The sequence below is a fragment of the Cyprinus carpio genome, chromosome A21 (genome assembly GCF_018340385.1).
Source record: "Cyprinus carpio isolate SPL01 chromosome A21, ASM1834038v1, whole genome shotgun sequence".
NCBI classification, from domain to species: Eukaryota; Metazoa; Chordata; class Actinopteri; order Cypriniformes; family Cyprinidae; genus Cyprinus; species Cyprinus carpio.
Genome location: NC_056592.1, coordinates 18972792 through 18986815, shown reverse-complemented (window position 1 = coordinate 18986815; position 14024 = coordinate 18972792). Strand labels below are relative to the sequence as shown.

Sequence of the window (14024 nt, the reverse complement as noted above, 5' to 3'; positions counted from 1 at the left end):
CCTGAGTATTGTTGCTGACCATGTGCATCCCTTTATGACTACAGTGTAACCATCTTCTGATGGCTACTTACAGCAGGATAATGCACCATGTCACAAAGCTCAAATCATCTCAGACTTGCTTCTTGAACATGACAGTGAGTTCACTTTACTCAAATGGCCTCCACAGTCACCAGATCTCAGCTTTGGGATGTGTTGGAACAGGAGATTTGCATCATGGATATACAGCCAACAAATCTGCAGCAACTGCATGATGCTATTCCTATTATGTCAATATGGACCAAAAATCTCTGAGGAATGTTTCCAACACCTTGTTGAATCTATGCCACAAAGAATTAAGGCAATTCTGAAGGCAAAAGGGGCTCCAACCCGGAACTAGCAAGGTGTACCTAATAAAGTGGCCAGTGAGTTTATTATACATTAAACAAAATTAAAAACACAGCACTTTTGTTTTTGCCGCCATTTTTCATGAGCTGAACTCAAAGATCTAAGACTTTTTCTATGTACACAAAAGGCCTATTTCTCTCAAATATTGTTCACAAATCTGTCTAAATCTGTGTTAGTGAGCGCTTCTCCTTTGCCGAGATAATCCATCCACCTCACAGGTGTGGCATATCAAGATGCTGATTAGACAGCATGATTACTGCACAGGTGTGCCTTAGGCTGGCCACAATAAAAGGCCACTCTAAAATGTGCAGTTTTATCACACAGCACAATGCCACAGATGTCGCAAGTTTTGAGGGAGCGTGCAATTGGCATGTTGACTGCAGGAATGTCCACAAGAGCTGTTGCCCTTTAATTGAATGTTAATTTGTTTACCATAAGCCATCTCCAAAGATGTTGCAGAGAATTTGGCAGTACATTCAACTGGCCTCACAACAGAATTTATAAAAAATGCTAATTTAAGAGGGTTTTCAAACCAGTAGTTACTGAGATTGACCTTGTCACAACTTGCCCCTGTAACAAGACCCATTTTGTTCCTATATTAGTTTGACTTTAATTCTGAGTGTGTTATTTTATTGATCCATTCAGATGATAGAGACTGAGTGCTTTAAAGAACTTAACATCTTGAATTTGGATGGCACTGTGCCCCCTGACCTGGACTGGAGAGGTCAACCCTCGCCCCCACCCAAACAGGGCTTACTGCAGAGACTCTTTGGCCGGCAGGTGAGATTTCCTCACATTCTTCTATTATTTATATACAATGTTTTTACTCCATGGCATTATTGTTTGTTCCATTAGTAAATGAGGTTGTCAGCATCTGGTTAAACAGCTCAGCCAAAGTGTAGCTGTACCTTTTTGTGTCCTGTTCAGGGCTTGCAAAATTGCTAGCCCAATGTCCCAGGGCTATTGTGTTTTCCAGTCGGGCTACCAAAATGTATCAACCCTGCCCGACGGGCTATCTTGAATAGTGATGTAAAATTCCTAACTTGATTGCCGTGGTTCACTAGCTTGTAGGGGTGAAACGGATCGTAGTTGATCATTGATTCGGAGCTTGCACACACTCATTTAAAGCACGCACAGAGAGTGACATTTCAGACATTCCGCGTGTCCTTGCTTCTGAATGATTATTTTGAAATTCTCAAAATAATTGTCTCTGCAAGTATTCTCGTAAACACAGTCGGTTATGTAATAAGTGACACGTGTACCGTGGAGAAAGAAAATCTCCTGTGCATGATTATATTGGATCCATGCATTCGGTCTTAAAGGGGCAGCAACATTTAAATACCTGGTGTTCCATTAGTGCCACCTGCTGTCAGAGAGTGACATTTGCATCTCATTCTCAAAGCTAAAATCAGACCATTCTTTTTGTTTCAAATTTTTTAAATTATACAATCCAAATTACATGTATTTAGCATCTTTTTTGGATAGTAATTCAATTGGTTGACTCTGATTTTAAATAGAGCACAGACAAAGCCTTTGTTTATATGAAGAGATTTCTTTTAGTTGTATAAATTTTTATTTGATTTGGGATTTGTTTTAAAATTTCAAGTTAGTTTTATTATTTAACATTTCAATTTCACAAAGAAATATGTAGCATTTTGTGAGAAATAATAAAAGGACACCTTTTCATTTATAATTTGTCTTAAATTTCATTTTGTAAAAAACTAAATATATAAATAAATTGTAAGAAAATTGTATGGTGTCATCTGTATTGTGAATTTTATTGCATTGAAAGTTTATTAAATCGTAACATCCCGATATGCTACTAGTTTTTAGTGATCTTGCAGATTTGCCCAGTAGTAAAGTTCAGCCGATGTCTTTTTTTTATTCGGGCTAGTTAAATTCATTTTGGGCTACCAAAACGTAAAGAATGCCTGCCCGAAGGGCTGCCAGGGATTTTGATATTTCGCGAGCCCTGCTGTTTGATACTGAAATCATATATGGCTTTTCAGGCGATTCTTGTAATGAAATAAAATATCAGTGTGCAGGTTTTCTTCCCCCTCTACTTGTATAATTAGTCAGGTACATGAAAATGATTCGTGTAATGTACTCTGATTACTAATGTATAACTTTTTAGAGCCTTTTGCCTTGATTCTCAGTTTTACTTGGACCTGTAGGCACTCTTTTTTTAATCGGAATGTAAATACAAATTTGTATTACTGACAAAAAAAGTATGCCTGTCATTGTGAAATGGTAGAAACATCATGAAATGATTTGTCAAATGCTTTTTTTTTTTTTTTTTTTTTCTGTGTTAAAATATTTCCTATTGAAACAGGAAGTTTGGGCTGGACATTGAATGCTTTGTGTTTTTAAAAAATAAATAAATAAAAAATAGAAGAATTAACTTTAAATTGCTACTGTTAATGCTAGAATATGTTTTCTAGGAAGAGAAAGTGCACTTTCAAAAGTGTTCTTTCAAAATCTGCTAAAAGTTTGAGTCAACTTTTATTAGCACACTAGCATGACCTGTAGCTAAGAGACAACCTACATTTTGATTTGATGAGGTTTTTAATGCTGATGCGAAAATGTCTGTGTTTGACTGTGCCTCTGTCTATACTGCCCCTGCAGGACTGCTGTGGAAATTGCAGCGACAGTGAGGAGGAGCCCACACGGCTGTGAAGGTGTGGCCTGGCTGTGGCTCCTCCCCTACACCACTGAGGATCTCATTTGTTTACAGTTTTTGCACATTTGTATTTTTAAGATAGCTCTATATAAACATTGGAATGTATATTTTCACTATATAGCCATGCAGTGTATCTTATTTAAAGTCATCAAAATGAAAAGGACAGAAAAAAGGGTCCCAAGTATTGTCCTTTTATCATGTGTGACATATGGAAAGGACATATCGTTCAGCACTGCTCAATTCTCAAACCCGGTTGATCCAACCGATCCTGTACATTTCGTCAGTATGTCTTGCAGCCTCTCTGCACTTTTTTCTTTTTCTGTTCTTGTACGATTTCACACACATGTACAGTATGCACTCTGAATATTTGTTTTAGACGTGGGGAGCAAAGGAAATTTGCTTTTCCAGGTATTTTTATATTTATATTTTGCATTTTATTTTCTTATGGTAATCTCGACAATCAAATGACACCATTTGTATAAAACAGTGATAAATGCACATTAATGGAATTTAAAGAAAGCAAAAAACAGGAAGTGACTATAAAACAGAGGGAAATTTTAACATCATAAATTCTCTACCAGAAGTCTCCAATATGTTATGTAACGTTACTTAGCTAGAGGTACCTAGTAAACCAAATAGGCATGACTAAAATGCATATATGTACAATAACAACTGCAGACAGTTGTACCATGTTGTAAATATGCGGCACTCATCTGTAAAGTCTTCAGTGAGTCTTCCTGCTAACTCTTCTCTGGATAATTGGGAAAAACATAATAATCAGTCCTGTGTGGCCCACATGTTACATAATGAGTAGGGTTGGGTATCGTTTGAATTTAATCAAATCCGATTCTTAACAATTCCTAGTTTCGATTCCAATAAGGTTAAAAAAAAAGACAAACATTTAGATGTCAGATATATTTATTCTATATTTTAACAAATCATTCTGATGCAGCTGAATAACATTAGCAAAAATCAGCATCCTACAGAACATTTAGGCCTACAAGAGGAACTTTTGCGTATGGTTTTAACAAAAATACCACAGAAAAAACAACTAGACCTAATATATATTTTACACATTAAATTATTTAAGACAAGTAAACATTCAGTTATAAAATAGGAACAAACAAATCAATTAGAAATTGCATAAATAAATACAACTGAACAAATTTTAGGTACAGAAATTGAAATCAAAAGTTTAAAAACACTGCATAGTTTTATTTTCATAAAATATTGATTTATCCTCATTAAAGATATTCAGTGAAGATCAGCGAATGATTTTCTTTTGTTCTTTGATTTACATTAATGACAGGCAGCACATGTTTATTAGGCTGCTGTCTCTTTAACACCAAACACACGTGGATCTAAAATACTGTTACACATGCGTTTTCTTTCTCATCTGTTTACACTCACTGAAGAAAAAAAAAAAACGGCAAAAGAATGTGCCTATTCATTGCAAAATGTCAAAGAGAAATCAGTTCCAGCCCGGAAGTACCTTTTCTGCAGTGGAAACACACGGAACAGTTCGAGAATGGACACAGGTTGGGAACCCGCACCAGGACCATTCTCTGTGCTCGCGCTTCAGGTTTAAAATCACATTAAAAATGTGAATAATTAGGCAGAATCGAAATGCACATGTCTTACCGAATACCCATTCTTGGCAATTTGGAACCGGTTCTCGATACCCAACCCTATGAGTCGAGCTACGAGGCATTATTTTCCGTTTATAATCTATTTCACAATTTGACTGGTAATAACCTGATGTAGTAATTTATCATTCCAGCTCTGAAGACCAAAAGACTTTAATTAAGGCCTGTTTCACACTGCACACGTAAGCAGAGCGTAAGCAGTGCATCTTTTTCCCGGTGCCCATTTAACCGATTTGAGAGGCAATGCAAAGCAGACTGCAGTTATTTCTGCACCAGTCTATTTTCGTTAAAGGGATACTGCATCCCAAAATGAAAATTTTGTCATTATTCACTTACCCCCAAAAGCTTCGTTTGTCTTCGGAAGACAATTTAAGATATTTAGGATGAAAGGTAGATATTTTGGTAGGCTTGAGACTGTCCCATAGACTGCCAAGTAAGTAACACTGTCAAGGTCCAGGAAAGTATGAAAAGCATAGTAAGAATAGTCCATCTGCCAATCAGTGATTCAACCATAAAGTTATGAATCGACGATAATACTTTTTGTACACGAAGAAAACAAAATAATGACTTTATTCAACAATTCCTCTCCTCTGTGTCTCTCCAAATCAGCATAGCGCCATTTTGGCAAATCTGAGCAGTTCGCAGGTGGTGTACGTGGTCTTCTGGTATGTATGGGAGGGGGAAAGTGTAACAGCAGTATGCTGTCCATCATAAATTAAAGCATGTGATAAGCATGGCAGCTAGTCGTCAGAGGAGGAAATGGGCATACAGTAATAAGAGGAAATGGGCGTACAGTAACTCAATTGTTGCTCAGCACGTCATCATCGCTTAACAGTTCAACGTGCTTATATACATTACAAATGTTATTTAATGTTTTAAAAGTAGATATGAACAATGTTATGTGCTGTGTATAATTTAATTGCTTTTTTTTATATGTAGGTCAGACAAAAAAACATTTGCCAAAAAGAAATGTTTTGTTTTGTGTTACGTATCCCCTACAATCACAATAAGCTCTTTACATTTTCAGTTGCTTGGAATCATAATGTCTTGGGAACTTTGTTGTAAATTTGATCTCTTGATGCACTTAAGACCAAACCAGTTCAGTTTTTGTTCTCCATCTTCATAGAAGGTGCCTTTTGAAGTATTAAGGTAATTGTCTTTAGGGATTTTTATTCAAATATCATATTTTTGAGTTAGCTTAGCATTTTGTGCACACACTTTGTCTATTCTTCGCTGTTGTTTTACCTCAGATGTTATTGTGCCCTGTGGATGTTCTTTTTTTCCAAACCTTGTGAATTCTTATGCTGGACATCATAGAAACAAAAGCTTTGGGACTTTGTATTGAATCCTAGCTGAATGCGTAACATCGGTGACCTGCCAACTCAAGGGTCTGTGAAACATAACATGCTTTGCAGAAAGTCCATGGAAGTAACATAATCTAATGACAGTCTACACATTTCTCATCCATCTGCAGTTTACATTTAGTTCTCTTGGATAATATCAAATACATTCCAGTCTCTACAGCACTGTACAGTTGTAATCTTTGAGTTTTTCTTTTCTTTTTGTTTATTTAGCAATAATGGATTTTCTAAGTATAATTACTATAAAAAAATGTGTATAAAAATAATAACATTTAAAATCTAGGGTGAGACGGAACTTAGTTTGACTCTATGTTTTCCTGAGCCAGGTTTTTAACACTGTGAAGTAATAATTTGTCACAGTTGTACCTTTTTTGTGTGTGTGCAGTGCAGTGCAGTGCACTGATATTTTCTGTTTGCGGATTTATAAGTGTGTATGTACAGTATGTGTGCCTAAATGCTGTATGTCTGACTGTATGTGTGCTTTTTTACCTGCACTGCATGTGCCCATATTCTTTACCATAACCACTAGTGAAATGCCTTTTTCTTTTTTTCCCTAAATGAGTGAAATGTTACGTTCTAGGTGAGCTTTCAGTGTTGTTGTTTTTTTTTCTTTTCTAAGAGGAGAGGTTAAGAACTACTTCAGGCTCACTGATAATAATGTTATCTATTATTCCTAATGCAAGTCATTTCAGTATCATGGATTTCATGTTTACCTCAAGGCAGTGGTGGAGCTAAACTCAAAATTTCATACAAAACAAGACTTGTACTGAGAATTAGACATGCCAGTGCTTTAGAGGTCAGTGTCAAAATGAAAATGGCAAACTTCCAGCCACATTTGTCAGTGTAATTAATTCATTTCAGATGTCAACAATAAAAACAGACCCTGTGATATGAACTTATGTCATATATTAGTACTTTTCTTGTTTTTTTAAAAGAGTATAAACAAGTGAGGTTATTCCTACATCTTATAATCCTCAAAGTGTACAATACCATTTTAATGATCATTTTCCATTAGTGTACAATACCATTTTAATGATCATTTTCCATTAGCCAACAACATGCCACTGAGGGCTATAGAATCAAATTTGACATTTTTTGTAACTGTTTAATGTGCTAATATGAGTAAAGAATGGTATATAACTGGAGGATCTGGCCATTCTCATTTCAAAAGGTGGTTTAATTTTTCAAATGTGCCATTGTTATGTTCACTTACTATTGAAAGTTTTTCTGAGTTGTTTTGCTGAGTATGACTCAATTGTAATTTTGTAAAAAAATTTAACATATCTATGATTTTGAAGCAACAGTTTTTCTTTTCTTTTGCCTAATATCTATGTAGAAGTCCATAGCCCTTTCATTTAAGGCCAGAAAAATTTGTTTTGTTGCATTGAAGATTTGTCTTGTATCTGTTTTTATCCCTGTTCTTGAAGCCTTATTTGTATGTGATACAAAAAAAAAAAGAAAAAAGGTTTCTGGATTGCACATTGAATAATAATATTTGCTGAATTCAATAGTTAATCACTCAGGTTACTGCCATCGTTATGTATGTTTTTCTTTTCTTAATATGCGTACACACACAGCCTTACTGATAAAATAATGTCAAGTTACTGATTTATATTTGTCCATTTTAAAGTTGAATAAAAGACATGCCACTTGGAATATTCTTTAAAGACTTGTAAGGTTGTATTGATGATGATGACAGTGAAGGAGTTTGTTGAGTCATTGTTTTTCTTGTCAAAGCACTGATGCTCATTTTCCCTCGGTTTAGATTCTGGTGTCTGTCTCTGGCCTGTGAAGTCTGTACATTGCGCATGGCCTGTCATGCAGGTCTTCTGTGTACAAAACATATTTTTGTTTGTCTTTCTTTTTTCAGCAGTACTATTCAATAAATTTTTATTTGGTTAGTTTTTGTGTAGCTCTTCAACTTTGTTTGATTCATTCAAAATCTATCTTTAGTTTGCAACACCATAGCATTGCCCAAGCTACTGAACCATTAAGACCACCTGTTTATTATCAGTAGTTTTACCAATGCATGAACAACCACACACAAAGAAACTACAACAACACCAACTACATTAATCAAGAACATCAACAACATTCAATACATAAAATAAATTAGTAAATCGTAAATGTGACCATACCTTAAAGTGGGTTAAGAGCACAAGAGTTGACACAACCCCCCTCAATGTGGAGAAGACAAAGGAGGTTGTGATGGACCCCCCCCCCCCCCACACACACACACACACACACACCACACTCTGACCATAGAAAGCTTGACTGTGGAAAGAGTCAGCAGCACTAAAATACTGGGGGTGCACATCACAGAAGACCTCACCTGGACAACCAACACCATATCACTCTCCAAGAAGGCACAACAGCACCTACACTTCTCCGGCGGCTGAAAAGGGCAAGTCTACCCCCACCCATCCTCACCACATTCTACAGGGGCACCATTGAGAGCGTGCTAACCAGCTGCATCACTGTCTGGTATGGGAACTGTAGTGCAGCAGACCCCAAGACCCTCCAGCAGACAGTGAACACAGCTGCAAAGATCACTGGTGCCCCTCCATCCTGAACATTTTCCTCACATGATGCTCCAGCAAAGCTAACAGTATCGTGAAGGACCCCACCCATCCTTCCCACAGTCTCTTCCAGCTTCTACCATCAGAAAGACGGTACTGGACCATCAGAGCCTGCTCCGCCAGACTGCTCAACAGCTTTTTCCCCCAGGCTGTGAGAGCCCTGAACTCAAATCATCCCACCCTCCTCTGAAACCCCACACAAACCCCCTACCTCCTGAAACATGGACCATCTCACCTCCTCCACCCCCCAAACACCTCACCACATCACAGAAAAAAACTGTCTGAAACTTTCTCTTTTTGTGCAATTCGAAGTTTGCTACACACAAGTGGGCCGGTAAAACCACCTGTAGTAACACACTCTCCTCTATGCGCACTAGTCACTTTTCACACACACTGCTGTGTGTACGTAATCCCACAAAAGACTCAGTAATGTGTATGTTTTACATGCTCATTCACTACAAATCAACTGTTCCCCAGCCAGCTGCTTGACTTACGATGTTTCTCTTTGCACATGTACAGTATTACGTGAAGCATTCGTATAGTTTTTTTTTTTTTTTTTTTTTTTTTTTTAGTTTATGTGTAGGTAAACATTTATATATAGTATATTTATAGACAAAAAAATCTGTCAGTAGGTTAGTTGTGTATAGGTACAGTATTTATGTGAAGCATTCGTATAGCTTGTATGTTTTAGTTTATGTACTGTATAGGTAAACTTTTATATATAGTATATTTATAGTCGAAAATCTGTTGCGTATAGGTTTATACTGTTTTACTTCATTGTTGTACAGTATGTCTGTATTTATGTAGCACCGTGGTCCTGTGAGGCACAACATTTCATTCCACTTTGTGTCCACACATGTTGCGGAATGACAATAAAGCTCAACTTGAACTTGAACTTCTGGAAAGAAATAGCAGACACTGGACACGCATGAAACTTTTTTTATTGTGCATATATCAGTTGTACATATCCCTTACAAGGAAAGTATGTTCACTTGGAGGCCATATTTGCCATGTCTCCAACTAGCAATCTCAGGCATTAAAGACCAAATCCTATCTGCTTGAATAAAGAAATTCAGAAATCTCAAAAACTGCTTGCCGCACTCACATTAAATTTCATATTTAAATAACTACTGGCAGCTGCAGTCATGTGATGTTTTTACCAATTGGCAGTTTCTCCCTTTGATAATAATACGATTGCACCATCTTGGTAAATCAGAAGCCTTTGGTATGCATACACATGCATTCACATCAAAACTGAAGTTTCCCTATGACTTTAGTTTCAGGTCTGACCTTTAAGTAACGGTTCTTAGCAGCATTCCAAGAACACTGAGATTTTCACTGTTTGTATCACTCCACTGCCTGTGTTTGTGTGTTCAAAAATCAATCTGGTTATTTAGTGACAATTTCTGCAGGTTAGAGTCATTTCAATGAATTGTTCAGTTCTTGCACAATTCTGTTTTGAATTTGTTTGGAACTATTTTCTATGGCGGGGCAAAAACAGACAAAGGTAACAGACAACATTGTGTAAGTTACTCAGTATTAAATCCTTTTTTATTGAACTTTTCTGTGAAGGCAATATGACACTCACAATTGTGTTGTAGTTTGTCTGAAATGTCAGCACAATAAAAGTGTTTGGAACAACAGCACTCTAGATATTGCTTAGTCTTTAAAGAATAGAAATTTAAAACTTGTAAACTTTTAAATAAGGCAACATCCAAGTTTGTCGAGGAACTGATCCAAATTTCGTTCAAAACTTTAAGTTTTAGGGATGTAAGCTTTTGTCATATTTAGATACTGCATAATGATCACCTTAAAGTTCATCCAAAAATGAAAATTGTCATGATTTCTCACCCTTGTGTCGTTCCAAACCTATATGACTTTCTATGCTTTGTAGAACATAAAAGATGATGTTTTGAGAAATGTCACAGGTTTTTTTGCTCCATATATTGGAAGTCAATGGGCACCAACATTCTTCATAATATCTCCTTTTGTGTTCCACAGATGAAATAAACTCTTATTTTCAAATGTTTAGAATTATGAAGGTGAGAAATTAACTTTCCCTAACCAATCACAAAAAATGAGAGTAATGGACAGACAGAACTGAAGTGGACTCCTTAGTGGGTCGCTAGTGCACACTAATCGAGTGCCTGATAGTGTCTCTAAATTTTTGATACCCTTCTCTCTTTTTACATCACATGGGCAGATAAACAGCAGATGAGCTTCATCTGATCACTCAATACCTTGATATCCAGTTCTAATGAAAGGTAATGTCACTTTTATTATGCAGCACACTAGTCTCAGTTTAACCTCATTACACACAGCTCAAATCATGAGTGCTATTTTCTGCTAGAAGATCTCCTGTTCTGCAGGGTTGACTCGTCCATCAGGTGGCCCATCCCTGCAAACCATCCATGCACGTCCACATTCTCTTGCACCTTGCTCTCCTCTCCACTTCTTCCCTCTGTTGCTGGGCAACTATCTTTAAGAGGGATTCAAAAGAAATAAATAATGCTGCAAATAGACTCTTCTGGATTTTTTAATATTTGGAGAAGAGTGAAAATGAGCCCATCACATACCGTCTGTGAGGTGTAGACATGGCATCTGGCTCAAGGGCCTTCAGTGAGAAAGATGAGGGAGGGTGGATTATTGATGAGAGGTTTGAACAGCATTTCTGCTGTACCTAACCAAGGTTGTTCTAGTGAACATGAAATACTGAGGGACTGCTATTGGAAATAGATATCTAAGCTGTGAACTATACATTTATGGAATGGAATAATAATGTTAGGAAAGGAATCTTATGTCAGTAGGAATCTTCCCCCGGAACCATATGCCATTTATAATGCCTGTTTAAAAAGTATACTGTTACAAAATATTGTCTTCTGGATCATCAAAATGAATTTCCACTTATTCAGTGGTACCTAAGCTAACATGGTAATTGGCTTTTCATAAATTCCTTGTAGTCCTCATTTTTAGGTTGCTTTGGATAAAAGTGTCTGCTTCATGAATTATATGAACATTGACTGCTATTTAGCAGGCTAATTGGCTAGCATTATGCTAAAGTAATAGACTAATTGTCTTTCTGTAGGCTAAAAAAAAAACAAAACAAAAAAAAACAAATAGTGATTAATTAGGCCGTGTTTCTGTTACATGATATATGTGACACATAATTTGAGGAACATTAACCTAATTGTCATATTTTACATAGAAGACATGATGTTAGACATGATGGGGTCACACTTTATTTTAAGGTGACATAGGTTACATTTACTCACTGCAGTAATAACATTAAATTATGGATAATTACAAGTAACTATCCCCGCGGTCACAAACTAAACTCTAACCCTATAACCTAAGGTAAATGTTGTCCTTGATTAAAACAGGGAGGCTTTGAAACTGTCCCATAGGCTGCCAAATAAATATTGCTAGGCACTGTCAGGTCCCGTCCCGTAAAAGCTTCGTTCTAGTTTTTGGAAAACACGAAAGTTATAAAAACAGAAAAGCATCATCAGAAAGTCCATATGCCATCAGTGATTCAACCATAATGTAATGAAGTGAAGAGAATACTTTTTGTACACAAAGAAAAACAAAAATAATGACTTTATTTAACAATTCCTCTCCTCTGTGTCTCTCCAAATCAGCGTAGCGCCATTTTGACAAATCTGAGTAGTACGCAAGTGGCTTATGCTCTTCTGTGTCAGCCGTGCCACAAGGATACGTTTTTTATGTGTATTTACACTTTGGTTTGAAAGCAAACAGCTTTGCCAAAATGGCGCTACGCTGATTTGGAGAGACACAGAGGAGAGGAATTGTTGAATAAAGTCATTATTTCTGTTTTCTTCTTGTACAAAAAATATTCACGTCGCTTCATAACGTTACGGTTGAATCATAACGTTACGGTTGAATGTTCGGGTGGCAGACACACTCTGTCAGTTTAAATCTAGATTAAAGACCCATCTCTTTAACCTGGTTTACACATAACACACTTACTTACACATTTCTAATATTCAAATCTGTTAAAGTATTTTAAGGCTGCATTAATTAGGACAACCGGAACTGGGAACACTTCCATAACACACGATGTGCTTGCTACAGTACATAGTTAGAAGAATGGCATCTATGCTAATATTAGTCTGTTTCTTTCTTATTCCAAGGTCACCGTAGCCACAAGATCCAGTCTGTTTCCAGATCAAATGGTCACTGCAGTCACCCGGATCCAGTACGTATCCAGCACAGACGGTGGATCAAAACCTAGAGATGACCTCGACAGCCCTGAATGTCATTGGAGACCAGGACAACCTGATGCACCCCAGAGACAGATCCCCAGTAAAGACCTTGTCTCCTAGACAGCCACCGGGACAAGACCACAGGAACCAGATGAGTCCTCTGCACAATGTGACTTTGCTGCAGCCTGGAATTGAACTACTGGTTTCACCTGGCCAGAGGAGAACTGGCCCACCGACTGAGCCTGCTTTCTCCCAAGGTTTTTTCTCCATTCTGTCACTGATGGAGTTTTGGTTCCTTGCTGCTGCCGCCTCTGGCTTTCTTAGTTGGGGACACTTATTTTCCAGCGATATCGTCGACTTGATTGCACAGATACTATTTAAACTGAACTGAGCTGGATGATGACATCACTGAATTCAATGATGAACTGCCTTTAACTGAAAATTGAGTGTTTACTATTGTCCTTTTGCATTATTGACACACTATTTTCATATTCAATACTGTAAAGTGCTTTGACACAATCTGTGTATTGTTAAAAGCACTATATAAATAAAGGTGACTTATAAAGTAATATGTCTGAAGTCAGTTTAACTAAATAATGTTCACTTTATTGCTTCACTTCCACTTTTAAATAAAGCATAACCTCTGTAAAAATCATCTTTTTTATGTGTTGGCTTATAAACCAAAAACAGCTTAGTCAACATTAATTTAATATGATAATGATGTTCATGGAGTAGATCCTCCCCAAGAGTGATGTTGTGATCCTTATTATTTTAATAATATACATCTTAAGTAAAGACTAATTATGATTATATTCCTCTGATTATGATTATATCTGAATCAAAACAATAGGCTCACTGCAGTGGTTGGAGAATTCTGTTTCCAGAATCAGTTTGTCCTTAAATGTGAGCACAATTATAAAACACATTAGGTTTAGCCATGCTGTCTAAATCAGTGTGAAGTCACGCTCCTGTAATATGTGTGGCAGGCTTACTTTTTTCATACTGATCTACACTCATGCAATATTTCTGCGAAAACGCAAAGCAGGTCTTTGTGACAATGAAATTTTTGCTATTACTCATCGGACAATGACTCTCGTTGTAACCAAGTCAATGTGTCACTGATTGTATCTGTATTGTGAGGAAGGGTGAAT

At 36.8% G+C, this 14024-nt stretch overlaps 1 protein-coding gene across 1 annotated transcript in view; it reads left to right on the top strand.

Annotated features, from left to right (window-relative positions):
• Positions 1-3177, top strand: part of LOC109045671 (G protein-coupled receptor kinase 6-like) — a 62065-nt gene extending 58888 nt beyond the window's left edge. Inside the window, 2 exon segments of the mRNA XM_042711191.1 lie at positions 1030-1164; positions 3010-3177. Of these exon segments, the coding sequence (XP_042567125.1) occupies positions 1030-1164; positions 3010-3060 (186 nt within the window). The 3' untranslated portion in view covers positions 3061-3177.
• Positions 3178-14024: the final 10847 nt, after the last annotated feature.